General features: G+C 35.3%; 4 protein-coding genes across 4 annotated transcripts; 2 read left to right on the top strand and 2 right to left on the bottom strand.

Moving 5' to 3' along the window:
• The first annotated feature begins 4,151 nt into the window (after window positions 1-4,151).
• LOC132286424 (uncharacterized) lies at window positions 4,152-5,144 on the top strand. The gene is made up of 2 exons (XM_059788755.1): window positions 4,152-4,462; window positions 4,615-5,144. Exons 1-2 carry the CDS (start codon window positions 4,282-4,284, stop codon window positions 4,950-4,952), a joined length of 519 nt encoding a protein of 172 aa, XP_059644738.1. The 5' UTR covers window positions 4,152-4,281; the 3' UTR covers window positions 4,953-5,144.
• A 106-nt stretch (window positions 5,145-5,250) lies between these two features.
• LOC132286423 (omega-hydroxypalmitate O-feruloyl transferase-like) lies at window positions 5,251-6,930 on the bottom strand. The gene is made up of 2 exons (XM_059788754.1): window positions 6,490-6,930; window positions 5,251-6,191 (listed from the first exon to the last, which is right to left on the bottom strand). Exons 1-2 carry the CDS (start codon window positions 6,928-6,930, stop codon window positions 5,334-5,336), a joined length of 1,299 nt encoding a protein of 432 aa, XP_059644737.1. The 3' UTR covers window positions 5,251-5,333.
• Window positions 6,931-9,297: 2,367 nt separating this feature from the next.
• Window positions 9,298-15,005, top strand: LOC132284949 (large ribosomal subunit protein eL8y). The gene is made up of 7 exons (XM_059787095.1): window positions 9,298-9,423; window positions 9,696-9,746; window positions 9,880-10,081; window positions 13,971-14,140; window positions 14,266-14,394; window positions 14,486-14,578; window positions 14,673-15,005. The coding sequence occupies exons 1-7, from the start codon at window positions 9,421-9,423 to the stop codon at window positions 14,802-14,804; spliced, it is 780 nt and encodes a 259-aa protein (XP_059643078.1). The 5' UTR covers window positions 9,298-9,420; the 3' UTR covers window positions 14,805-15,005.
• A 3,804-nt stretch (window positions 15,006-18,809) lies between these two features.
• On the bottom strand, window positions 18,810-20,623 carry LOC132283608 (transcription factor TCP20-like). The gene is made up of 2 exons (XM_059785593.1): window positions 19,218-20,623; window positions 18,810-19,109 (listed from the first exon to the last, which is right to left on the bottom strand). The coding sequence occupies exon 1, from the start codon at window positions 20,456-20,458 to the stop codon at window positions 19,427-19,429; it is 1,032 nt and encodes a 343-aa protein (XP_059641576.1). The 5' UTR covers window positions 20,459-20,623; the 3' UTR covers window positions 18,810-19,109; window positions 19,218-19,426.
• Window positions 20,624-26,108: the final 5,485 nt, after the last annotated feature.

Raw genomic sequence — 26,108 nt, 5'->3', positions numbered from 1 at the left:
CCCTTTTTATCACCTTTAGCACTAAGTTTAGTTGTTTCCTAGAAGCCCTCAATTGGTTTTACGTGTTTTAACTGTTTCTACCATGCTTCGGAAAGGCCTTTGCCTGTGCTAAAAGACATATTCACTCACTTGGTTGGGTCCCACTTTCATGGGCCGGCCCAGCTGAGAACAAGAAATTTCAAATAATTCTTGTTCAAACAATGGACCCCACTTATTGTTTTATAAAATCATGTACTACAACAGTACTACTTAAATAATAGCTAGCATTGCCTGTGAATCTGGGACCTGTGATTGGTCGAAGGGGGAGCGACAAGTACTCAGAGAAAAATATTCTGAAATGTGGTGAAAGGACATTAAAGGCCTAAATATTCTGCAAAATTTGTTATATTTGCATTGTAGATCTACTCTTTTATAGATTTGCATCTACATGGTCGTTTCAAATTTTTTTTTCTTAATCGGGAAGTCAAGTAAAAGAAGAATCATCATCATCGTTATCATCTCATCATTCGTGTTATAAATAAGATTGGTCACATAAATTCTTTCCTATTATATATATAAACCATTTCTCTTACAATTTATATTTTTAAAAATTATTTTTAATTACTGATATATTTTTTATTTTTTTGGAAGATAAGAAATGAAAATTATTACTGATAATTTTTGGTCTGATGCATTAAGCCTAATTTATTCCTCATTTGTTCATTATTAATTCTATTAGTTCTAGTTACTCATATCATTCATTCTAGTATTCTCATTTCTGCTACATGAATGAGTAGTTATTGAAATGAGTAGTTATTATTTCTTTTACGACATCGATCTAACACTCAATATAGCTATATTGACCTAATAATCATAGGGATAAAATGAAAATATAAATTGATGGATATAAAAGTGAATATATATCTCACGCATGCATTCATAAAGAAGTTTAATTTATATAGTCAATGTATACAATTTGCATGTATATATTTTTCTCAGATAGATAGTAACACAGCATTTGAGGTGTGCATATTATTTTATTTATACATTCAATATTTACCTTTCATAAAAAAAAAAAAAAAAAACATTTGACGTGTATAAAGGGCTTTGATAAATCCCGATTAAATAGGGAAGGGCTACACTGTAAGCTAAAAGCCTAAAGTGAAAATAAAAATAAAAATAAAATGGGTGATTTCATATATAAGAGGGGCATCGTGGCAATAGGTAGTTTGAGGAAAAAGGAATGGGCAAAAGAGAGGGAAAGAGGAAAGAGTGATTGAAGAAGAAATAGGGGAAGAAAGGAACAAAAAGGTGGACATTGGCGAAGTCGTCGGATATGGCGTCGGTGGCGCCGCCTACGCCTTGGATTTGCCAAAGGCACGAAGCGCTTTGTCCGCAACTCCATTCTTTTCCCATTAGTCGGCATCTCTCTCTCTACATCTCTCCACGTTATACTTGTATATTTATATTTCCTTTTCACTATATAGCATCACTCACTCTAACGACTAATTTCCACCAACTTCTAATTTTTGGATTAAATAATTCCCTAACCCCACTAATATTTTCTTGTTTAATGATTATATATTTATTTAAAATAGCATTGTAGAAGGAGAATAGGTTAAATTAATTATTTTGTTGTTACCGAAAGTAAAGTGTTTTGGTCCTTTTCTCTTTTGTAATATCTGTAAGCAACAAAACTCATACCCTTTGGATTCATCAGTTTTTGGTTTTGTTATTTGTACCATGATTTAGATATTTTGAATTTATGCAATATTGTTTTAGAATGGAGACTATGAAAGTCAAAATTAATCATAGTAATAAGTTATCAAAATGTGAATAATAAAAGCAGCTGAGTTATTACTATGGTTCGATCAGTTTCCTAGCTAGTTTGTCAATTAATTAGCATCAAATTTATATATATACTGATTTGTCATTAATTTTGGCCAATTCATGAATTAATGTTGAATGAACCATGATATTTGATTTATTTTTATAGAGTTACTAAGAAAGAGATGTTATTCCAAGCAAATACTCCCAACTTGTTATTATTAGATTAAGATTTAATTTCCTTCTTCGCGACAAATATGTGAAGAATTAAAGCTAAAAGTTGGAAAAAGTGTTGAAGAAGATTAAATATAAATGCCAATCGTTAAATTGTTATTCTAACTGGGTTTTGATCAAAATAGAGAGCCCTAGCTTGTTTTATGCAATGTTGCAATCTGCTGGGTATATGACAGATTCCGCTGGCCTAAGGAACTATGGCCAAATGTAAAGGGTGGAAGCTATTTCATGTGGTGTTACACTTCACATGAATATATATATATATATATATATATATATACTTGTACCATATTAATATTATGGGACTCGCTCTACTTGTTTGGCCAGGTCAAACCATTACTTTTGCAATACCACTTTTCTGTAAGTTGACCACACTGCTTTGAATTGAAAATCAATTAAGAATGCTCCAATGATCGAACAGCCTGTATTTTGGGTGACTCAAACGGTTCTCATGCAACATGAACAATTTGAATTGATGAAGTTGATCTAAAATTCTAACTTAATATCATATACTATATTTTTTTATTAAATTGGAAATTTGTTTTTATTTCTTTTTTCTTACTAATTAATCATGACAAGTGTTTATTAATAGTTCTTTTTGTTTCAACTTTTTTTCTTTTTCTTTCTGGACTAGTCTATTTTCAACTTTGTGTTGTAAGTAAGATTAAGTTGGGCTCTAGTTTGAAGTTTCTTACTTTTGAGTTGGAACTTGGGCTAATTCATCAACCTGCTTAAGCCATCTGACTTGTACCCCAATATATTCATGATGGGCTTCGCTGAAGTTTCTTACTTTTGAGTTGGAACTTGGACTAATTCATCAACCTGCTTAAGCCATCTTGACTTGTACCCCAATATATTCATGATGGGCTTCACTGATTAAAACCAAGAGGCCCATTGACTGTAGCTAATGGACTTGTGGTCCTCAGCTTTTCCTAAAGGCCATACACAACGCTCAACATAATTTCCACTTCCTTTGGTTGCACTCGTGCCTTTCAATTTTCATCCAACAACTGAGCTTTCGCTATCCACTCCCGTAGTTTGCTTCTGGAGCCTCAACTACCTGCTTACTTGATAACATGCCCATGGGACACACACAGATGGGACGAAGATAAGAAAAATACTACATTTTACTTACATTCTCTATGTGCAGCTCTCACCGTGTTAACATCATGCATACCGGGAACTCAATTTTGATTTATCGGGCATTTTAATGGTTTAAGGTCCTTGGATTCGGCAGTGATCCAATTCAAATTACTACCTCTCTTATATTAGTGGTCCATTATTTCATTTTTTATGTCCCAAATTAATTATCCACTTTTAAACGTCAAAGCAAATATCTTTCCATCATTGTCCTTTATATTTTCAAAAAATTTCAAACTTGATAACTATACCTATCTAAACTAAAAAGGACAAATTGGTAAATTTAAAAGAGGACAATGCATTAATTGCATTTTCCCTTAAAAAAATTCAATTTCTAAACATGGATATCTAATATGGGACAAAAGGAGTATGTGAATGGAGTAAGTCCCACTACATGATGTCATAGTGATATCATGTAATGGGACCTATTGTCCCATTCACATAAATAAGCACGGAGGAGTGTCAAATTCCGTTAGTAAATTATGAGAAATGCTATGATTTTTTTTTTTTTGGTTCAATCTATCGTTCAATTGCAACGAGTACACATAATAAATGGCTTAAATTGATTTACCCATCAATATGTTAAATGCATGTTCATACAAGTACAAAGTTATTGAATAGTGATATGGGCTTCTTCTCTAATGTCATTATATGGCTAGGGCCACCTTGCCATAATTGTAAAAGCTCCCTCATGAACCTTTTTTTTTTTTAAAAAAAAAAGAAAAAAACAGAATTTGAGCAGGATGGGAAACATTAAATTCCCTTGTTCCTTTGTAGTTCCTAACTAAGCTATTAAGACTTCCCTTTCACATGCATTGTGCCAAGAGAATCCTCTCTGTCTCTCTCTCTCACTCCTAGTCATCATCAACTCAGAAATCCGCCAAATGACATTCACATGTCTTTGTTTGTTATGGAAAGGAAAAAGTTCCTCAACTCTTTGCTTACAGTTGGTTCTCCTGCTCCACCATCTCGCACTACACTAGCTAGTTATCCACACCACATACACAATTTTCCAATTACTACTACATATAAATTAAGTATTATATCTGAGCTATTCCCACAGTAGCTTATGAAGAAGTATCTTTCTTGTATCCAACAAAAATGGCTGCAACTATGGATTCAACAACATTTATCCTCCTACTCTCATTCTTTTTAGGTGTTTGGACACTACCTCTCCAAGTTGAACCAGCAAATGTTAACCCTCAAATCACTGTGATGGGGGTTGTCTACTGTGACATCTGCTCCAATAACACCTTCTCCAGGCACAGCTACTTCATACCAGGTTCATAAACTCATAAATAATTGCTTTTAAGTTCTATCTGTCAGATACCTTTTGATTTCCTACTACACTTGCTAATTTAGGCATTATATATATATTAAGCTCCTGATTTTCACGTTTGCATTGTCTCTATATATATTGTAATTGTTGTGCAGGGGCAGATGTTAGAATAGATTGCATGTTCAAAGCAATTACTCCAAGTACCACAGAACAGATATCATTCTCAGTGAACAGAACTACAAACAGATATGGAGTTTATAAGCTTGAAATACCATCAGTGGATGGAGTTGAATGTGCAAAAGAGAAATCAATGGTGTCTTCGTGCAGGGCAAGCTTGATGCGGAGCTCATCTTCCTCCTGCAATGTTCCTGGTTATAGAACCACTTCTGATCAAATCTCTATCAAATCAGAACAAGCCAATCTCTGCATTTACAGCCTAAATGCATTAACTTACAGACCACCCAAGAGAGAGATTGCCTTATGTGGAAATTAGAATCATAACACTCTTAATTTCATGTGTAACTCATATGATTATATATCATCTGTATGTGTACAATTCGGATATTGCATGGTTTTTTTTTTTTTTTTTCATTGTTCCTCTCTCCCCCACCCATAAATGTCAAAAATCTAAAGTGTACAATTTATGCATAATGAAGAAATTATTCCATGCATGTTTGTGATTTAAGTACTTGAGTATTCTATTTTAGCACATTAGCTGAAAAAGAATTGTATTTTTGGAATATTCATAATTTGAATTTGATTTAAGTACATAATCGAGGATATATAACCACATCGCAGTTTAAATAACTGCAGTACCAATAATTTTTTGTAGAGTACCAACATGTAGTTACTTATAATTTTTTTTTTTCTATCTCTATATCTGCATCAGTTGTTGGAATACTTTCATGGCAGAAGCAGGCAAGCCCAGAAGCACATTTATGCTTTTTATGTTTTTACCATTAGATAAGAACAATATCACTTCCTTCTCCGGCAAAGCCACCGGTCCTGATAGAATAGGCTCTCCCCATCCAAAATCCGTAACGTGGAAAGATAGTCTGGACCAAGTTGTGATTAGAAGGGTAGAAGCTAGAGGTGGCCTAGCTCTTGTTAATTCAAAATAATCTATGGCAGATCTCATGTAACTGTCAGTAACCATCTTAATTGCCTCCTGAATTAGGCCAACCGCATACGATAAAGGATTCTCTAGTAGCTGACCTGCTTGGCACAGAGAGTGTGTTAAGACAATTCCATTGCCAAAGTAGCCTATTGGCAGTTGAGGGTTGAATTTGGATCGTCCATCAACGGCGAATAAGAGTTTTGTTTGTTGATCAGGCAGCAACTTCAGTGCCTGAGTTCGAGCTCTCCACATGAAAGCGGAGAGCGCTTCAAAAGTAGTGCACTTGTGTAGAACTGCATTTGCCATGGCTGCCTTCTTGAGTTTTTCAAGCTTCTCAGAATCGAAATGGAAGGACCTATAGAGCATTTCATCTTTATAGAGGCCAGTGGAGCTAGAAAAGTCTATAATCTCGGAGAATTCTTGGTGCTGGTACTCTATTTTAGGTGGGTTCCGAGCTTTGAGTATGTTTCTTTCAATGAATGGAGGGACAGTGAGTGGCAAGCCTCTGGCTGTTTCACCCCATGAGCTCACAAATTCCATGGCACCAAGTCCATCGAACATGCAATGGTTCATGCACAATCCAACAACAAATCCTCCACATTTGAACTTAGTCACCTGTAAGAGACGAGAAATAGCACATTGAAATCCTCCCTTTGTACTTTCAAGTCAAAAGTAGGGAAAGGAAACCACTGTCAGATCTTTAAAATATCAACCTGGTCTATTTGGGAAAATCATCAAATGTAGTACCAATGTTTCAACAAATAATGGAATAATTCTGAATCATGCTAGCATGAAATTATTTATGTTGTGCACAACAAATACTGAAATTATTCAGTTACCTGATCAAATAGAGCACAACAGTCAAATACATATATATCGCAAGAATAGATACGTGTTGGAGAAATTTATGAACCTGGGCCACCAGAGGCGGTATGTCCAAGATGTTGCTTGCAGCAGGGATATCATAAACCAGCTTCCCAAGAGTCACAGGGTCAGGTTTTGTAATGTCCCCAATCTCTTCAATTGTACCGTTAGCCTCTGCTTCAACGAAAACAGCACCCTCTCCAGTGCAATCCACAATGAGCTTTCCCTCTGTACTAACTGTTAGCCGCCCCGCGAGGGGATAGTAGTGAACAAGAACCCTTTCCAGGGCTTCTCTGATGACTTGGCCAGCCTTTTCATTCCCTCTCTCATCTGACTTGAAGCAATATATAGTGCGGACTATCACCGCAATGTTTTGGTCAAGGTTTGAGAGGAAGTATAGACCCTTCTCTGTCTCCTTTGCAGGAGGAACCAAAGCTGGCTGTTTTAACTTCACACTAAGCTCAAACACATTCCCATTTGGGCTTTCCATTAAACCACTCTCTCCTAGCTGATTCCAAAACCTGACTCACAATTCAATAAAAGAAACAATATAGACTTTACTTAAAATAATCACACAAAGAAATATAATTAAGTGAATAAATAAATAAAGTGACCAGTGAAGTTCAATAACTACTAGTAATTGAGAATCAAAATAAATCAGAATTCAGAAACAAATGCATTGCATTGGAACCTGATGTCTGCTACAAAGGGAGATGAGTGTGGTACGTACCTTTTGCAATGGGGTCAGCATAAACATATACATGTATATATATAGAGAGTATAGAGAGAGAAAAACCCAAACTTTAAAAATTTCTTCTTAATTAATTAATTAATTAAAGAAAGAGAAAAAGAGAGGTAAACCCAAACTCAAGAACTCTGCTTCTTTGAAGAAAGAGGTGTGTGAAGGGAACAAGCGTTTATAGCTGATTGGATTTGGTGCGTAAGTGTAGAGAGGATTGATTCATAGAGAGATGTTTGTTCCAGCCCAGAGTTACTTGCTTGGACATAGTCTTCTATACAGATACAACTTTTGTGGGCACGGGTGAGGTAGGAAGGACCAAACATTGAATGAATGCATAATAGCCTGACGTGGTTACATTTGAAGTTTGGTGGGTTGGCATCCCAAATGTGCATACTTGCTCTTCTTTCCAAGTTTAGTTTTTGTCGATCACAGTTGTTTTCTACTTAAATCATTGCCCTAATTCCTAACACTATCTTTTATCATTGTCCACCCAAGCATTACATTTATTGCTCCCCCGACTCACATAATGCTACTTAACTATGCCAAGATTCCCATTTATGAATTATGATGGCGAAAAGGGAAAAATTAAAAGAGAGAGTGAGCTATTATATATATAGTTTGATTACTTTTACACTAACATATCTTCTCAGAAGTGCTAATTATTATTATTTTATTATTTTCATATACGTTACCGTGTGTGGCTACTTTACTGCATTTTAAGTCATTTTGGTCATACAACTGGGTGGTTTTTGTTGGCAAATTTGCAAACAAAGTTCAATGGTGTAGGAGTTGGCAAAAGGATTTGTTTAGTGGTTATTAACTTGGAAAAATGAAGCACTCTCATATGCAATAAGATACACAATTTAATTATAGTCAACTACAATTTGAGTGTCGAGAGCATAGATAAATTTAGGGGCTGTTTGGCTAATGTTTTTACTTCGTGTTTTTTACTTTTGATAATGTACTGTAATAAAGTAAAAGTACGAAACATGTTTGGTAACGTTTACTGTCATTTAAATAGTAGAGAAGCCATTTTAAAATTGAGGCCAAAATCAAAAGCATCAATCCGCACTGTAGCAAATCAGTGTTCAAAAAAAAAAAAAAATTTAAATTTACATTTTTAACTAGGCATTCAATTTTTCAAACTTGCAACACTTTTTACCAAACATGTTCTCATGTTTTTTGCTTTCAAAAATATACGTTAAGGGTCTGTTTGACAGCAAATTTACGTTACCAAACAAGTTTTGAAATAGTATTGAACACACTCTAAAGCGGAAACATTGCTTTTGCTTCGGGTAAAAAAAAAAGCACAAAACAACCGTAATTGCCAAACACACCCTTAACTTTTAGTATATTACACTCACTGTTTTGATATTCGAACTCAATGAAAATAATTTTTAAGCAGTGAAATTACACAATACTTCAGATGTCTTGTAAAAGTTTAAAAAATTATTCGCCCGGGTTATGAAAATTCAATTGTTGGATACTTACATGTTACTCTTGTGTTTCTAAAAAACTTAGTTGTGTTTGAAAGTGTACAATTGATGCTCTGAAATTGAAAGTATGACTAAATTTGTTTAATATTAAATTAATTTTTCAACAATTCTAATGCTAAAACAGCAATTGTATGAAACAAAACAGCTGCGAGTACTAAGTCACATAAAGAGGAAGCGGGAGCGAAAGTGAATTCGTGAGCTAGATCGTGAGAGCGATATAATTAAATCATAAATAGAGAGAATTTGAGAGAGAGCGAGTGGGAACACGTTCGGAGCGTGAGAGCGACACCCGTTGAGAAGAATTGTATGACTTAAGGCATGGATGACAGATTTAATGGGCCTTATCTCATGGGTTCTCAGCCCAACCATTAAATGGGCTTATGTACAAACTCGAAAGACTTTATGAAACAGTCTAATTTTAACTTTGTAGTGATAAACGTATTTCTTATTTTCCAAATTACTTTTGTGGGTTGGGCTGCACACACACGGTGGGCTAGGTTTAGATTTGCCTTGGGAGTAGACCTTATAAAAGCACACTGGCACATGAGTAACTATCCTTGATACATACGGTGCCGTTTGGTAGAAGATCAACAAAAGACGACGGCGTCTCCAAGCATTTAACAACCTAATATATAATCACACTTTGCTCGACCACGACTGGGGATGTCATTGTTTTTAGGGTTTGCGCTTCGACGTTCTTAAACCCTAATAGCAAGAGATAACCAGATCTTATCGTGCAAAAATGGTGAACCCTTGAACTCTCTCTATCTTATTTTTTCTGTTCTTTTTTCTTAGTCTGTACATTTTTCTTCAATCTTTGTTTCAAGGGTTTGGTGTGTCGATGACATTTCTCAAACTTGTCACACTTTTTGGGAATGGTTATGTTTGTGTTTATGTTTTTACTTTATTTCGGTAAATTTCACTTTATCGGAGTGTTAACATGATATTCGTGTTGTTTTCCTATAATGCTGCTTCGATAGATGCGAATCTCATATTATTGTTTTATCTGATATGAAGGCTCCAAAGAGAGGTGTAAAAGTTCCAGCTGCAGCAGCGAAGAAGAAGCCGGTAGGAATTTATTTATTATACACACACACATATATATATACACATATCTTTGTGTGTTTGTATAAAGTGTTTTTTATTGATTTGTACTAAGTGGCAATTTATCAAGTTAGTGTGATTTTATTGATATTTTTAGGAGAAGGTGGTGAACCCTTTATTTGAGAAACGTCCGAAGCAGTTTGGAATTGGAGGGGCGTTGCCTCCTAAGAAGGATCTGCACCGATTTGTGAAGTGGCCACAAGTTGTTCGGATTCAGAGGAAAAGAAGGATCCTGAAGCAGCGTTTGAAGGTCCCACCAACCTTGAATCAGTTCACCAAGACACTTGACAAGAACCTTGGTGAGAATTGAATTTCATAAAATTAAGTTGCATAAAGTTTCTTAAATGTCCTGTATGATTTGAAGGAAGATTGTTTTTTGTCAATCGACTTGCCTATATATAACCTGTTTTGAACTCGGGGTAGTCAACTTATGTCTTATGTATCGGATGGAGAAAAAGTTCTATTTGGCGAGGCATTTGTTCAATCATCAATGTCTATGTGAACAGTTACTATTTATATTTAGCCATCAAATTTTTGTGCAATTTTTATTTTTTTTAACTAGTCTCCATAACATTTCAAAGTATTCTAATGTAGTTTCAATACAATGCTTTCTGTTTGCCCTTTTTGACTTGCTGTTTCCACCTTGTTGGTGACTTATTATAATATTATATTGTCTGGAAATTGAAGTTTTGGAATGCTTCTGTTATCCATAAGGTTTTAAAGCCTTCAAATAGTGTATCATACATTCAACATTTAGGGAATTCCTTACCCTTTTAGGTAGTTAATTTATTTAGGTGGCCTTGGAAGTTACTTCTATTAGCTTGTAGTATCTAAAAAATTAGGATTAGATTTATTTGTAAAGGTTTCTATTGGTATTAGCTGATAAAAATGTTATTGTTTTATAGATTGATTCCTAGCAATCACAAACCAGTAATTGTATAGATTGATAAACTTATCAAAGCTATATGGTTGTGGGTATCTTATCACTGAAATTTGCATTAGGCTATTAGGAATTCTTCGTGATGAGCGTAGAGATTGTTATTGCTTCTTGTATTGAACTGATAGGGCTAAGTTGGCAAAATTTTTTTATTGGCTGCTAGGCATAGGTATCAGTATCGATTGGAGCACTCACTTTAGCATCTTGGAAAATAGCATATGGTGTTTAACAATTTGCAGTGCTTGCTGTTATTTGTTTCTTTCGGTTTAAAAGTGTGTGACCATTCTTGTCAGACTATGAAACATGTCAAATATGAACATGTCAACACCTATCATCTTTCCTCCCTATTTTCTTGTGTTTTGCTCCACAATATTCTCCCTGCTGTCTCTTTAAAACTTACCATTCATTTTCTCAAGTCAACTAGCACAATCAAAGGTGAAAATAATGAGCCCAACTATGGTTTGTCTACAAATTTTGCCAATTTACAATGATATGACACCCTTTATCCTCTGTTTTTCTTTCTTCCTCATTTTGCGTCAGTTTTGTTAAACTCAACTCACGAGGTATTTTTGTAACTTCCTATGGTCCTCTTGACTTCAATTCAATCACACTGTAATATCAAATAGGGGTAATTAGGTTGCCATAGTGCCATTCTCCATTTTCTATGTATCTCTCTTAACTGGGTTTAAAAAGTTGAAGAAAGAAGAGGTTACAATTTCTAAGAACATAACATATCAACAAAATAAAGAAGGTTTTGTAGTAGGGAGTTTTTTTATTCAACCAATATGTGAATTTTAGATTTATCACTTTCAATTATGTAAACAAAAAGGACACCATACCAATATATGGAGTATGTCTATTAATGATCAATAGAAAATAAACCGGAAGATATGATTGAATGATAAAAATTAAAGGCGTTCTATTTTACCTGAAAGCTTGTTGAAAAGTGCACGCATGAGGGTTCTATGTGCACCTGCCTGATGGAGTCTCACCTGTAGTAGGGTTAAGTGCTTTGATTTAGCCTTTTCTAGTGCCTTTAATAACTATGGATTTGATGATTGTGGTGGTGAGAGGGTTGGATCAGGTGGTGGTGACGTATTCAAGATGATGGGTTGCCGATGGTTTGGGTTGTTTACTTGTGTTGGAAAAGCCATAGTTCCTAATAGTTTGGTGTTGGCTAATGGTATTGGAGGTTTGAATGGTGGGATATGGCAATGGTGAAGCCTGATGAAGCTAGTCAGAGAAGGAGAGACCATGGTATATAAATATGTAAACTGGAGAGAGATGGAAGAAGAGAGCAGATTTTGTAATTAAATATTTATAATTAATGTAATTTTTCAAAAATATGAACTTGACTCGGTTGAGTTAGGCTGAATTTACTAGGATCAGTCAAATAATGATTAATTTAATGGAAAATCTAAACATGTCAAAGTTTTAGGCCCATTTGGCATGCAATGTGTTTTAGGCGTTATGTTTTTGGTCAATACCAAAATACCTGTTTTGTCGTAGGAGTGTTTTGGGTAGAAATTGGTACCATGTTTGGTATTGAAAATTTGTTTTGAGAAATTCAAAAATTTGCTTTAATTCTTCCGCTACAATATCAAAACACACAATATCACCAAATGTGATCTATGTTATGAACTATTTCAAACCAATATCAGCCGTCCCAAACATGATATTGGCCCAAATTTGAATATCAATATCAAAAAATAACGCATGCCAAACAGGCCCTTAGTTTTGACTGGATTAGGTCACCAAGTTAAAATGCTGTGGATTGGATAACATTGAAGTGAAATTACGTGCTAACCTTGTATACTTGCATTTACCATTTGATGCTTGTTAATTTAAATTAAATTTTATTTCAAATGCTATATATGGACTATGGTAGATCATCTTGTAATTTTGTACCTTGCGGATATCAGTTGTTGGCTCATTTAGTTTTGTGGCTAAAATAAGGTATACTTTTACACTTATCAAAAAACAATAATAATAATGATAGAAACTAGCTAAATAAATAAAAGTAGTAAGATATATTTTAAATAGTCACATGCTAGTGTTTTTGTATTATATATCCAAGGCTCAAGTCTTTTGCTAGATCGAGTTTTTTGCCGACTTATGACTTCTCAGGTTGAGTTTGTGTTTCAAGTTTCAAAACATTGATCAGCATATCAGGGCATAAATGTAAAAGAACAGTTGTATTAATTTCTTCTGCAGTTGAGTTTGATAGGGTAAGTATATGCGATTATGAGCGACTTCATTGCAAATCAATGTAATATATCCAACATTTTATTGCATTTCATGTATGATGGTCATTTTGAATGGCTTAACTATAGACCCAACAATTAATAAAATAAAATATCCCAAGGCCTGTCATTTAGATTTTAGACATGGCACTTCTCTGACTCTTGTACAAGTGTGTCTGACACGGTTCATACATGTCTAAGATCTTTTCAGAAGGGATTGGACAACATCCACGTTTCCAAATAAGTCAAGCATGTTGCAATTTCATAATACAAAAAATAATATCGTTGTGAAAAAGATATAAGGGAGTGGTGATGGTACTCATGAAGGTATTTGGTATAGTAAAGGACTAGCAGTAAAGATTATGTATTTGATGTTTGTTCATCTTCATCATCTGATCCTTTCCATGTCCGTATACTACTTTTGTATTTTTTTTTCCTTGACTATTTTTTGTGGTGTTTTTCTCGTATGGTGTCCCTGTCCCTGCTAGGACTGAATACCAGTTTGATATATTTTGAAAAACTTTTAATTTCTTAAGCTTTTAATGTTCATGTCAACCCATATTAGTTTAACCTAATCAGAAGCATTGTCTTTGTGGAACCTTCGTGCATTTGTGATTCAATTAGTTGATTATTGTATTTCCTATATTTGATGTTTCAGTTATGCTTTTGCTTTGACTACTAAATGTTTCTAGAATAGGCTTTGAATTTTGGACTAATATCCCATTTCCCTGTATCAGACCTGGTTTATTTTAAGATCACTTTTAACATTTTTATTACTAAAATATTCATTTCAATCCATGTGAACTCGATGCTTTGAATCATTGTCGTTGACATTTTAAAGCATTTGTGATGGCAAGAATGTTCAATAGATATGAACTTAATGTTTTGAAGCATTGTCATTGTGGATATCTTAAAGTATTTGTGATGTCTGTTTTGTCTTGTATTTCCCATGTTTGATCTTCTGTTTTTGGTTTTGCTTTGACAACTAACCTTTTCTAATCTATGTAGCAACAAGTCTGTTCAAGATGCTTCTCAAATACAGGCCTGAAGACAAAGCAGCAAAAAAGGAGCGCCTCTTGAAAAGGGCTCAGGCTGAGACTGAAGGCAAAACTGTCGAGGCTAAGAAGCCTATTGTTGTGAAGTATGGTCTAAACCATGTCACCTACCTCATTGAGCAGGTGTTGTGTTATTTCTGCTTCAGCCTCCTTTCTTTCTTTGGCACGTACATATTTCAGGGTAAATTGCTCTCTAGCAGTGGGTTTCTTTACCAAATAACAAAATTCCAACTACACTTTTCTTGCAGAACAAAGCACAGTTGGTAGTTATTGCTCATGATGTGGACCCAATAGAGTTGGTCGTCTGGCTCCCTGCATTGTGCAGAAAGATGGAAATTCCATACTGCATTGTGAAAGGAAAATCACGATTAGGAACGGTAAATATTCCACAATCACGTAGTTTTAACCTGCCCCTTAAAAGCGAGAATCATGAGTTGAATACTCGTATATATATTTTTTCCCCGGCAGATTGTCCATCAGAAAACTGCGGCTGCTTTGTGCTTGACCACTGTCAAGAATGAAGATAAATTGGAGTTCAGCAAAATCTTAGAGGCCATCAAGGTGCTGTAAAATTGAATTTCTTATAAATCCTCTGACCTGTGAAGCTTCCGTGTTTTGATATCATCTTGTGTCTTTTTTAATATATATATTTCAGGCCAACTTCAATGACAAGTACGATGAATACAGGAAGAAGTGGGGTGGTGGTATCATGGGCTCCAAATCTCAAGCAAAAACCAAGGCCAAAGAGAGGCTTCTGGCCAAGGAGGCTGCTCAGAGAATGAACTAGGAGAGTTTACTCTATATTTCCTGCATATTAGGACAGGGCTTTTTGGGTACCACCTCTATGTCCCAGGATTTTTGCTTGTGTCAAACTTATCCAGAAGATTTACTGATTTTCAATGCACTGGCTTAAAGTTGTTACATCTAGTTGTATTAAGACATCTTGTTGCATAAAATTAAACTTAATGCGCTGTTTGATTTGGTACAAGTAGTAGTTGGGAATGTGATTTTCTAATGCCTTTGCTCTTGGACTTTGATCTGCCACAACTTTTTCCATGGGCCCTTGAAAATATTGTTTCTTAAACTGAAATCTGACCGAAGATATATTACTCCTGTGAATATGGGCCTTGCCAAAACTTATTTTGGAACATTGTTCCCTCTGCATTCTTATTGTTCTTAATGGCCGGCCATGTGCATGTCTGGGAGATAATTCTGGTCGGTCAATAAAATATATTATGAATGCTTATTTTATTTTATTTAAAAAAAAGAATAAATAAATCAATCAAATTCTGGGAGGCTTCATGAAGTGCTCTTTGGCCACCCCTCCAAACCTCTCCACGTGTCTCTCTCTCCGTAGAAAGAGAGATTGGGAATTTTATTAATGGCCTCGTATAAATGGAACACCAATCAATTTCAGGCTAAATTTCATCCTAGGAATGGAGGAGACTATTGGTCTAAGAAACCCAAGTACAAACCATGTCCGCTAAAAAAAAGGGATAAATTTGGAGCTGGTCTCACCTTACAATAAGTTATTAAAGCTTAAAAGCAAAGGCTTAAGTTTTTTCATTAGAATTTCCGAGTATATATGTACAATAATTCCGTTGTGACAGCCAATTGGTGTGTAGTAATCACTTAGAATAAATCAATCAATCAATCTAACATACGCTAAGAGTAAGAGACGGTGTCCAAATTAAGCATTTGGTGTTGTGTTATTTTGTTTTCACATTCCCAATAAAGACGTGTGAATTGAAGTAGCACCGTATCAAGTCCAGCTGAACGAGTCACCAGCGCACAATAGAATTTGTACCAAGTCCTCCCTACTGAGCATGATATGAAATGTGCATTTATGATGACTGACTGACACATGAATTGTCAACTGAAGAAGAAAAAAGAAGGCTAATGCAATTTATGATGGCGGGTCAATATGGCAGATTTCGTGGAAATATGAGGTGTAGAAGAATGGTGTGTGTGGTCAACCCCATATTTCAACACCTGGACCATCAACATTGGTTCGTCTCACAATAATATACTAGGAGTAGTGTATATATTATGATAAATACAAAATCGTACCAAAACTGACTTAGGTCCCCTCCCCCTCATTATCATATTTCAGTCAGGGAAAAAATAAAGTTTGATTGAATTGAATTTATACCCAATAAGTTAGGAGGGACCACAATAACCTATTAGTTACTCCTCCACATTTCCTTTCCCTATACGTTCGTTAACGTGTGCTGTCATCACAAAAACACAGACACAGGTAGGTTCGCACAACATTAAAATTGGTGAAATACGTATTCAACAATCCAAAAACATTGATAATTGAATGATTTACTGAGAAAAAAATTTCTTACCAAGTGTTGTAACTAAAGATGATTCAGGGCACGGAAGTCGGTGGTCACAACCATTTACCAACTTAATTGGACGGAAATGTGTGTAGATGAGTTGGGAAAAATGTGCGGGTTCAATCAAATTTGGCGTTGGGAGAGTCAAACAAATGTGCAGACAAGTCCGTACAAAATAATTATGTTGGATGTGAAACGGAACTAAAATGAAACTGACTGCTTTTACAATGCAATGCAATGATGTCCAATGTTATTAGAATAACTACTTTTCACCCACCAATTTTTGTCACTGGAGAAAGCACCACTACCTAGTTTCAGCTCCAGGTAACTAAGTAAGTAAATCAAAGATTATGTCAAATTGTTCAGCTGTATCAAGTTTCCATAAATGTAACCAATATAATTGCATACACCTTAGTCCTTGCTTCAAATTTGGTATATCTGACTTTTGAAAGCAAAGTTATTAGATTCTGGAGTAATGTGAAAGAGTAGCGGTGAAAAATGGACTCAATTTGTAGTCCAAATGCTAGAAATTGAGATTTTCCAGCTATATAAAAGGTTAAAGTCCAAAGTTAATTACTCATTTTTTACAAGACTAAGGATTTGTGGGGACACAAGTGGGAAGAGAATAACCCCTCAAACTAGGGTAAGGCTTCAGTGCAAATATAAAATAAAAAGTTGAGAATAACCCCTTGCTTCCTGGTCTCTCCTCAGTATGGTGAATAGGCAACAACAGTGTTGGTGAGACCACTCATACCATGGCTTGCCCTGAGGTTATGTGGGTGATAAAAAAGTGAAAGCTGACGACTCTAAGGAGGATCCAAAGATGTTGCAACTCCAATGTGTATATAAAAGTAAAGTTCAATCTTCGAAAGTGATACTCCTTTTACTCCCTTGTTCTTTTCTCTTTTGACTCAAGTTCTTAAAGACAGGACAGGAAATCAAAGAACCAAAGGAATATATATATATATATTCAATGACGACTACTAATGTGGTTTCTCAAATATCGGTCTCAGAAAATGAGAAATTGAGATGGAGTTTATTTACTAAACATCTATATCTTCTGTGCATCATTCCTCAATATGGTTTCTGTCCTGTTTCTATATGATCATTTCCCCGTCTGAAGTTTTAGTTGTTCCTCAAAACATACATATTTTTTCACAATCCCTCTTGACATAAAGTTTTTCAGCTAAACTTCATTTGAACTCAGAAGGAAAGCCGAATGCAACTACGTTATTTAAAGAATAGCAGATTCATTATATTAGAGACATTTCCTTTGCTATGTTTCCAGTGCTAGTTCACATAAGGAACCTAAAGAGTATTAAAGAAATGTGAGCAACATTTAAAGTAGCAGAGGGAGCAATTGGAGACATTTTGAACCAATAACTAGTAGATCATTTATCCTGTGTGGGGAACTAAGCACTAGAAAAGCTGACAAAAATCAAACTAGACTTACGAAAGAGTTTCTAAACATGGGCATAATGGAATGAAACAACATAATGATACAATGAGAATGAGGAAATGCAAGCATAAAGTACAACATTCTGTAGTTACCTTGGATCATAGAGGAATAATAATCAAGATATAAACAGGTTTGAGCACAAGGTGCAACTGTTCAGAAGGCCGAAGGGCACACCTTGCATAAGGATTTCAGCTGAGCCACACCTTTACGTGCTGACACTCGGACATTTGGAACCAAATCATGTAATGTGCTGACTATGGTCCAAGTTACTATAAACAATGATGTTCTACCACCCTGTACTTAAATAAGAAGGGGTCATATGAATGAAAGTTACTAAGATTCCAAGTCTCTGTACATTTTAATTTGAATGTGTTCCTGTAAATGATTTCTACCATTCATTGACTCTAAGGCCTGAAGACAACTAATACTGAGCTCTTGTTCCATATAGCAAGGTTACATTAGTTTTTGCTAGAGATTTTTTTTTAACTACACATATCCATATTTCTAAATTCACATTGAACATGATATAGTTGCGTGTCACACAAAATTGTACTACCTGTTTCCTCACAACTGAGAGAACAAAGCTTGTAAAGTGATAAAAGTATTCTCTGGGCAAGTCACCTCTCAAATCTGTTAAATCGTTCTGGTTAGTTTTACTAAGTTTGTTTTTTCAATCTCACTGCTCTTCCTAAAGTTCAAGTAAATTCTCAAATAAAGAGCTGATTTAGATCCTTGAGATGAAATTTCATAATTGAAGAGAGAAAGAAAAGGGTTTCAAGATTAATTAATGGAATAACAAGGGCTAGAATGGGTTCCAAGACAAAGTGTGATTGATTCAAAGCAGTGATATATTGGGTGTAGACACACATAACAGTTGAATGGGAAGTGGAGAAAGCCAGATGTGAAAGACAAAGTGTGATTGATTCAAAGCAGTGATATATTGGGTGTAGACACACATAACAGTTGAATGGGAAATGGAGAAAGCCAGATGTGAATAACAACTGCCTCTTTTGTGCAAAACATAAGAATATGTTACATAACCAAAAACTCTTATTCAGCTTAACTCAACAAAGCCTTATTCCAACTATTTGAAGTTGCCTACATTCAGAAGAACATTGCACTAGTATGAGTAAGAAATTTTATATCTATTTTCACAAACAAACTCATCAGCACTCTACCATACCTAAGGAGAACAAAATAAAGGGTGCCTTACACTATAATCAACCCACCTCTGAAATATAAACAATAATTTAAGCCCAACCCCAAGCTATTTGGCCATGCACAGTTCCACCTGCACATTCCACACCAGAAACAATTTTACAAAAAACAACACTAATACATAAAATTCTTATGATTTATACAAGAAAAAATTGTTTAAAAAAAAAAAAAGCAGAAGCACCTGTAATTAGAAACTTGGAAGAAGTAGTGGAGACAAAAAGGAAGGGGTAAGCCAAATCCAGTCCCTATTGAATTCTTAGTTCCCTCTTTCCTTCTGCAATTATATAATACAGAAACCATTAACCAAAAAACCCAGCTTCTTAACATGCTATTTTTTTTCAATCTTTCCTCCCAAATTGAAACTAAAATATATATATTTTTTCTCGGAATCTACTGTCCTGAGCCTTGAGAGTCATCCTTGGAGGAAGGTTGCTGCTGATGTTGATTCTGATGCTGCTGTTGCTGTTGCTGTTGCATTCTAGCCTGTCCCATCTGCTGGTAAATTTGGCTCAAGGCTTGGGGGTTTAGAACCCCAATGTGACCATCCTGTGAGAGCCCAAGCTCCAACCCAGGTAGCTGCTGGCTACTACCACCCAAAATTGAGGTAAAACTCATAGGACCTAGATTGGGCACGGGCAGGTCAAACCCTGGGAAACCAATTTTTTGCAGATAATTGGAACTTTCACTGCCCAAATTGGCTGTTGATGGACCAGATGATGATGGTGAAGACTGAAACCCAAAACCAGCGACAGCAGCAGAGGGCCATAGACCCGCAGTGGTCACATGGGGTCTTCCCAAATTCCCACCTATCATCGGCCAACTGGTCCTACTACTTCCTCCTCCTCCTCCTCCAGAGCCCCCAATATGACCACTCAAATCGTCAATCTTTTGATGTAATCCGGCTGATATGGAGCTCCCCTGATGTGAAACAGAGACTCCTGCTGCTGCTAAGGCTGAGGCCGGTATGGTTCCGGTCCCGGTGGTGGCTATTATTGAGGGCTCAGCCTGCTGTAACAGCCACTGGATGGTCTCTCCATCAGATTTGTGACCCAATTCTCTGGTCAATTGAAAAATTCTAGCTGCACAGAGTGCTGGCATCCTTACCCTCCTTCCTCTGCCTTCAACTTTTGTGTGCCTGTCTTTGTTAGATGTCCTCTTTGGGGCCAACTGCTTCTTAGCAGCCTCTTCTTTGTCTGCAATCACAATCTGGAAGTCTTTAATTTCAGCTGGCTTGTTCTCACCCATGTTTGTGTTTGATTGTGGGAGGCCGAGAAAGCCAGGCACATCCTGCGGTGGCTGCTTGGGATCCATACCTATTATTATTTTATGGGGTCCTCTTAGATTGATGGAAGAAGATGACCTCAAAATGTGTCTATTTTTTCTTCCTTTTAAACAAGAATTGTCTATTACACTAACATTCATGTCTTTTCACTGTTTATAGCAAGGGAATGTGAAAAAGTAAAAATTGTAATCCCAATGTAGACACGTAGTAGTAGCAGTAGAGTAATAGTACTAACTCTGTCTCTTCCTCATTGTGGTGTGGTGGGTTTGTTTTGACTAGTTATGATTTGACAGAGCCTTTTAACTGCCAAATTCACCATTTTCAGACTCACATGTTATTGTGAAAAGAAAAAAAAAGACTCACATGTTATTATTGTATGTAACAGCAAAACAATACTCCATATGATGATGGATACCATCCATCTCTTGCAAGTGACTCAAGTTTCCACCCGGAGGCTTAGGATGGTGACACCTGACAGGCTCTGTATGGATTAGGATTACTGGGGTCGCTTTTAACCCACTCTAGGCCCATCCTTAAACATTATTAAAATGAAAATTACAATAAAATATACACTAATCCACACTAAATGATGGAATCAGAAGCAACAAGAGATAGATGGACCATATATATATATATAGAGAGAGTGAGAGAGAGGCTTCTGTTGCATTTTCAGTAGAAAAAACTGAGGTTTCATCCTTTTTTCCGTTTAGGGATACTTTGTGGGTCCTTGGACCCTGAATGCAGGAGTTTGTGATTCTTCTGGGCCATGTACAGAATCCCATCTTTCATATTATTACTTCCAATTTAACTCTATGCATAAGACTTTTATATGCTTCTCTTTTTATTTAGAATCCATGAATTTAAGAAGTGGGTGTCTCAATTTTTTTTTATTTTTTAGATTTTCGTTTTAAGATTCTGAAAAAGACTAAATCAGTCTTATTACCTCTGATTCATCAGGGACTTCTCATTTTAGAACAATGCTATTGAAGCTTATTAGATTGACCGAAATGGCGAGCAGCCGAGACTCTCTCAGCCTCTAGATGTGTTTTAGTGGGACCCATGTTCTTTTTTTAATCCACAATAGCATCAAGCCTTAATAATTCTGATATATATAGTTAAACCTCTTGACTGGCAGTAGGCTCGAGAAAGAGAGCAGAAAGATGGATGTTGGTTGTTTTGTTTTATGATAAGGAAACACTCACGATTGTACATTTGTCAACAGACGTAAATAAAATAAAGAAATAAATAAAAGTTTCGAGTTTGAGTGGACATGAATAAACGTCCCAAGTAAAAGGAAAATGACAACAACTCCCTTAAATCACTCCGATGACAAAGATGCCCAATTTCTTTTCTTCACAGGGTAACCCATTTTCAATTCCGCGTTGAAAGCGATTTTCCTTAGATATACACACACACACACACGCACTAGGTCGTACGTGGCCAACTCTTTCCAGGATTGAATAATAATAGGTGCAGGTGTTATGCATATGATATGTACTTATAAATAAATAAATGTAGAAGTTAAAATCCCTAAATATTAGGTGACAATAATTCCCTGGTAATGAGAGAGTCACGTGATTGCATATTTACATGTCACTATTGCATTTGACTTGGCAATTACAATAAATACTTATATACCAGCGCCACTCAAATTATTCCAAGTAATTTTAGAATAACTAATTAATTTATAGCTTCCCAAACTATATAATTATATATTATACTTGTATACAATGATTACATGTAGGTAGATGTAAAAAAAATGTTAAGATTTCATGTTTTACTTTTTCAGCCCATGTTGCTGACCTAAGGACTTCCGATTCGTTTATAAATAGTAGAGGAAAGTAACCTTGGGCTTAGAAGATGCGAAAGCTTTAGGTTATATGTATATGTGTGTGTTTATAATTTAGAAAACTAGTTAGTAAGAATGAAATTGATGGGGACAATTAGTCCAAAGTTGCTTTTATTGTCAAAATTCAAAAGTGAGCAAGTAGGTATGATTAATGTCTCCATTCAAAAGTGAGCAAATGAGGTTTCAAGAAACTTCAACCATATATGAAAGTAGGGGAATCTGACGTCATATATTATTAGCCCGAAGCTTCCCCAACAAGAACAAGATATGCTCAATATCAGATGAGCATTTCAAAGTGGTTAACGACTGTGTTGATTCTTTCATTATATATATAATAAAAATTTTGACACCCTTGTCCAAGTGTTCATTACCGAGTCTCCATCCAATCTATGTATTCAGATTATTATAAAGAAACGTTATTTGTACATAAAGTAATTATATAGTAATTAAGTAATCTAGAAAGTTAAAAATTGGAGGTGCATGGTTACTACATTAATCAACCCGTGCTTATTGCACCACCTAAGGTAAAAAGGTAAGTGAGTCAACCGAGTTAATTGTATCGTAGCAAGCACTTGTAGTGGGGGCATTATTATTATTATCACAAGTTATTAGTTTGAGTGTGTGTTATATTGCTTTTTCTCTTTTATCATTCTCTCAAACTTAATTACTAAGCAACTTTAGGATTTTTGCATGAATCATGCAATATAAGGGCGGTAAGAGCTTGGCTTTACTTCTCTACCTTTTTCTTTTTCTTTTTTTAAATTTAAAATTATAAAGCTTGGTTTGATGTGGAGACGGTAGAGCAGGAATCCACAGTGTTAATGAGATGATGATGAAGGATGGTGGAAATGGAGGGGCTGTGTGTAGGTGATTGAGTTGGGTGTCAAATGGTGCTTCCCATAATGGAGACAAAGAGGACCACCTCTTTTCAAACCTAAACCAAAATATCATCCCAATCTCTCACATCCACCACTTCTTCAATGGGAAACAGATCTTTGCTTCTATATATAGTCTTTTTTCTTTTCTTTTCTTTTTTTTAATCATAAATATAAGATATATATATATATATATATTTCCGTAAGAGATAAGGTTGGTGTTATCTTATGATTTGTCTTAAATCCATTCAAACCCACCCCTCCTCTTGAGTCCTCTCTCCTTTTTCTACAAAGTTATGTTTGGCCTATTTAAGATGACAAGAGGCGTTAATCACTCTCAATTAGTGGTATATTAGTATAATCTAGAATCTAATATCTCAATTAAACCACCAACTAGTTCCAGTACTTTCCTATTCGGGTCTATATTCAAATTAATCAAATATATAATATATCCAAATACTATCTTCCACCACTTGTATTGTTTTCATCACTCTAAATTATAGTATTAATATACTCTCCCACACTTCTTGCAAATTAATATACCCAACCCCATGTTCTACCATATGAGAGTCATAAATAAATAAGAAATTCAAAACCAGAGGGAAATAAAAGACGGAAAAGCTTATTTTCTTACAAGAGATGATATATGCACACACACATACGTACACATACACAACACAAACATGAAACTTGGCAATTATTAGAATGATAGAATTTTGCTTCGTAAAATCAGTTAGTTTAGCACTCAAATTCCATCCTATCAGTGCGTTATGTGTAGGGTCTCTTTACTTTCTTTTTTGATAGCCAATATTATATTTATTTATTGGTGTTGATGATTGTTATATGACTTGGTCTACCACTGCCATTTCTTAATACAGTATTTTTTTTGTTTTATTTTATATGCTGTAATGCAACTGGGGTTCCAACCTCCTCAGTCCTCCACTGCACTAATTGAATAGGGTCAATCAAATCATACAGCATATTCCACCATTAATATTGGAGGAGTATTTACTTATTATTAAATGATGACATTGTCTATACTATACACTAGATAGTATTGTCAATTATTTATAAGAAGATCATATTCTCATGATAGCCAAACGCGTAAGATGTCTCTTCAATTGTATTGTTAAGAATAGTTTCAGCATCCCACTACTTGGTAAACCAAGTAAGAAGGCATTGGTAGCAGTAGAAAGCAAATAGATAGACCCCCCCCAAGAAAAGTGGGCGCATCTTGGATCAATTTAGGCATATAATAAATACGTACCACATAAAAATATATGTATTCCTCGGAATTCAATTGTTTTATGAGGGATTTCACTAATATTATAAACTTTACATGCATACAAACTAACTTTTCAGTCTCACTCTGTCCACTAGCACCATATATATATTTGATACCAGATGAATAGACACTTATACTAGTAGTAGCGGCAGTAGTAGGTAAATTGTACCACAATTAATAAGAAAGAAGAAACAAGTAGGCAGCAGCCCAATGAGTGAGCTCCAATAAAACCAGAATCCCGTATGAAGTCGGTCATTTTGATAAGCATGGACCACACCAATATCCTCATGTCAGTATGTCACATCTCTCTTATGTCCTCTCCCTTTCTTTCCTTTTCTTTTTTCATGGACTATTTCTTTTCTTTAATTCCTCATTTATGCTCTTCTCTTCTTTTCTTTCTAACATTTTTTCACCTCTTTCTTCGTCACCATCATTTTCAATCAAATTATTAAAGCATTTAAAATTTATTTTCATACTCTTTTTTCTTTTTCTTTTTTTTTTTTTTATATTGACAATAAACATAATTCACGCACTTTTTCCTTTTTCACCCACCCCTAAGCTCAAACCCTCCAGACTTTGAAGATAGGGAGAGAGGTTATTAGCATTAGAGTCATTGGACAAAATAAATGCGCCTTTGATAATTATTTTCATACTTTTTGAGAGCAGAATCATGAACTGAGCTTCTTACTTCTCTCCCCTATGGGTGGTCATAGGCTTCATGCCCTCTGTTTTCTCCTAGGCCCCCATTAATTGGGTTTGTACATTTTACCTTTATACCTTACACTTACCTTTCAATACAAAAACAAAAAACAAAGGTTCTAGTTGAATTTATTGGTCCCAGCAAAAGAGTGGTCACAATCTCTACCATGTGCTCGATTGATGTACAATTACAACCCTTTCCTATTTCACTGTCTACATTTAGACGTAGCTTTTAAGAAATTGATTTTTCTTTCTATTCACAAAATAATTCAGTCTTGGGAATAATATTTCAAACTACCATTCTAAATCTTAGGGGGGGAAATTACACTACTACTTGCCCAATTACTATTTTAGGACCAACAACTACTCTATACGCAGTGAGACTGTCAAGCATAAAGAACAAATGAGAAGTTGGGAAATGACACTCCTTTTATACAAATAATACTAAAGTTTAGGTCTGCCTTAATTGATTCTAATCATACTGGGTTTTGTTCACCCACTCTCTGTTCTTTAACACACCAAGTAATAAGTGATCTAGTTTGTCCCACCATCAACTTTTCATATATTGCTGCCTAAAAAAACATTTTCTGGTAGCACTCTATAAATTGATAGTCTGAAAGGATTAAAAAATCATAAATAACTACAGTAAAACAACGACACTGCAATCGTCTTATTACCATAGTAAGAACTCCGTCGACGACTAATCCATCATTTCAATCCAAGCCTGAATAATATTCTGTCTACGACTTATTCATCAATTTAATGCACGCCTGAATAATGAACGAAATTTAACACGATTGTAATTAGTTACCAATGCTCTTTTGTTTTGATGCAGAATGTTTCACACACCATAAAATACTTTTCGTGTAGAGGATCATTTTATCAATTCCTTTGCTACCACTGAAAAATTGGGAGCACAGGAGATCATAGTATAGAACATCTTCCTCTTAAAGGCCTTATTGACTTCACTCCTACGATTTACATCATCGCATGTCATGTTACTGCAAAATATGCAACCGAAAATTCTTCTATATTAAAGCTAAGTTCGCCATCCCCTGTAATGTTTCATGCCAAAAACTATC

This window comes from Cornus florida, unplaced genomic scaffold, assembly GCF_030987335.1.
Source record: "Cornus florida cultivar Cherokee Brave unplaced genomic scaffold, ASM3098733v1 CherokeeBrave_3.0.0_Hap2_Chr11, whole genome shotgun sequence".
Classification (NCBI taxonomy): Eukaryota; Viridiplantae; Streptophyta; class Magnoliopsida; order Cornales; family Cornaceae; genus Cornus; species Cornus florida.
This window is presented reverse-complemented; position numbering and strand designations above follow the sequence as displayed.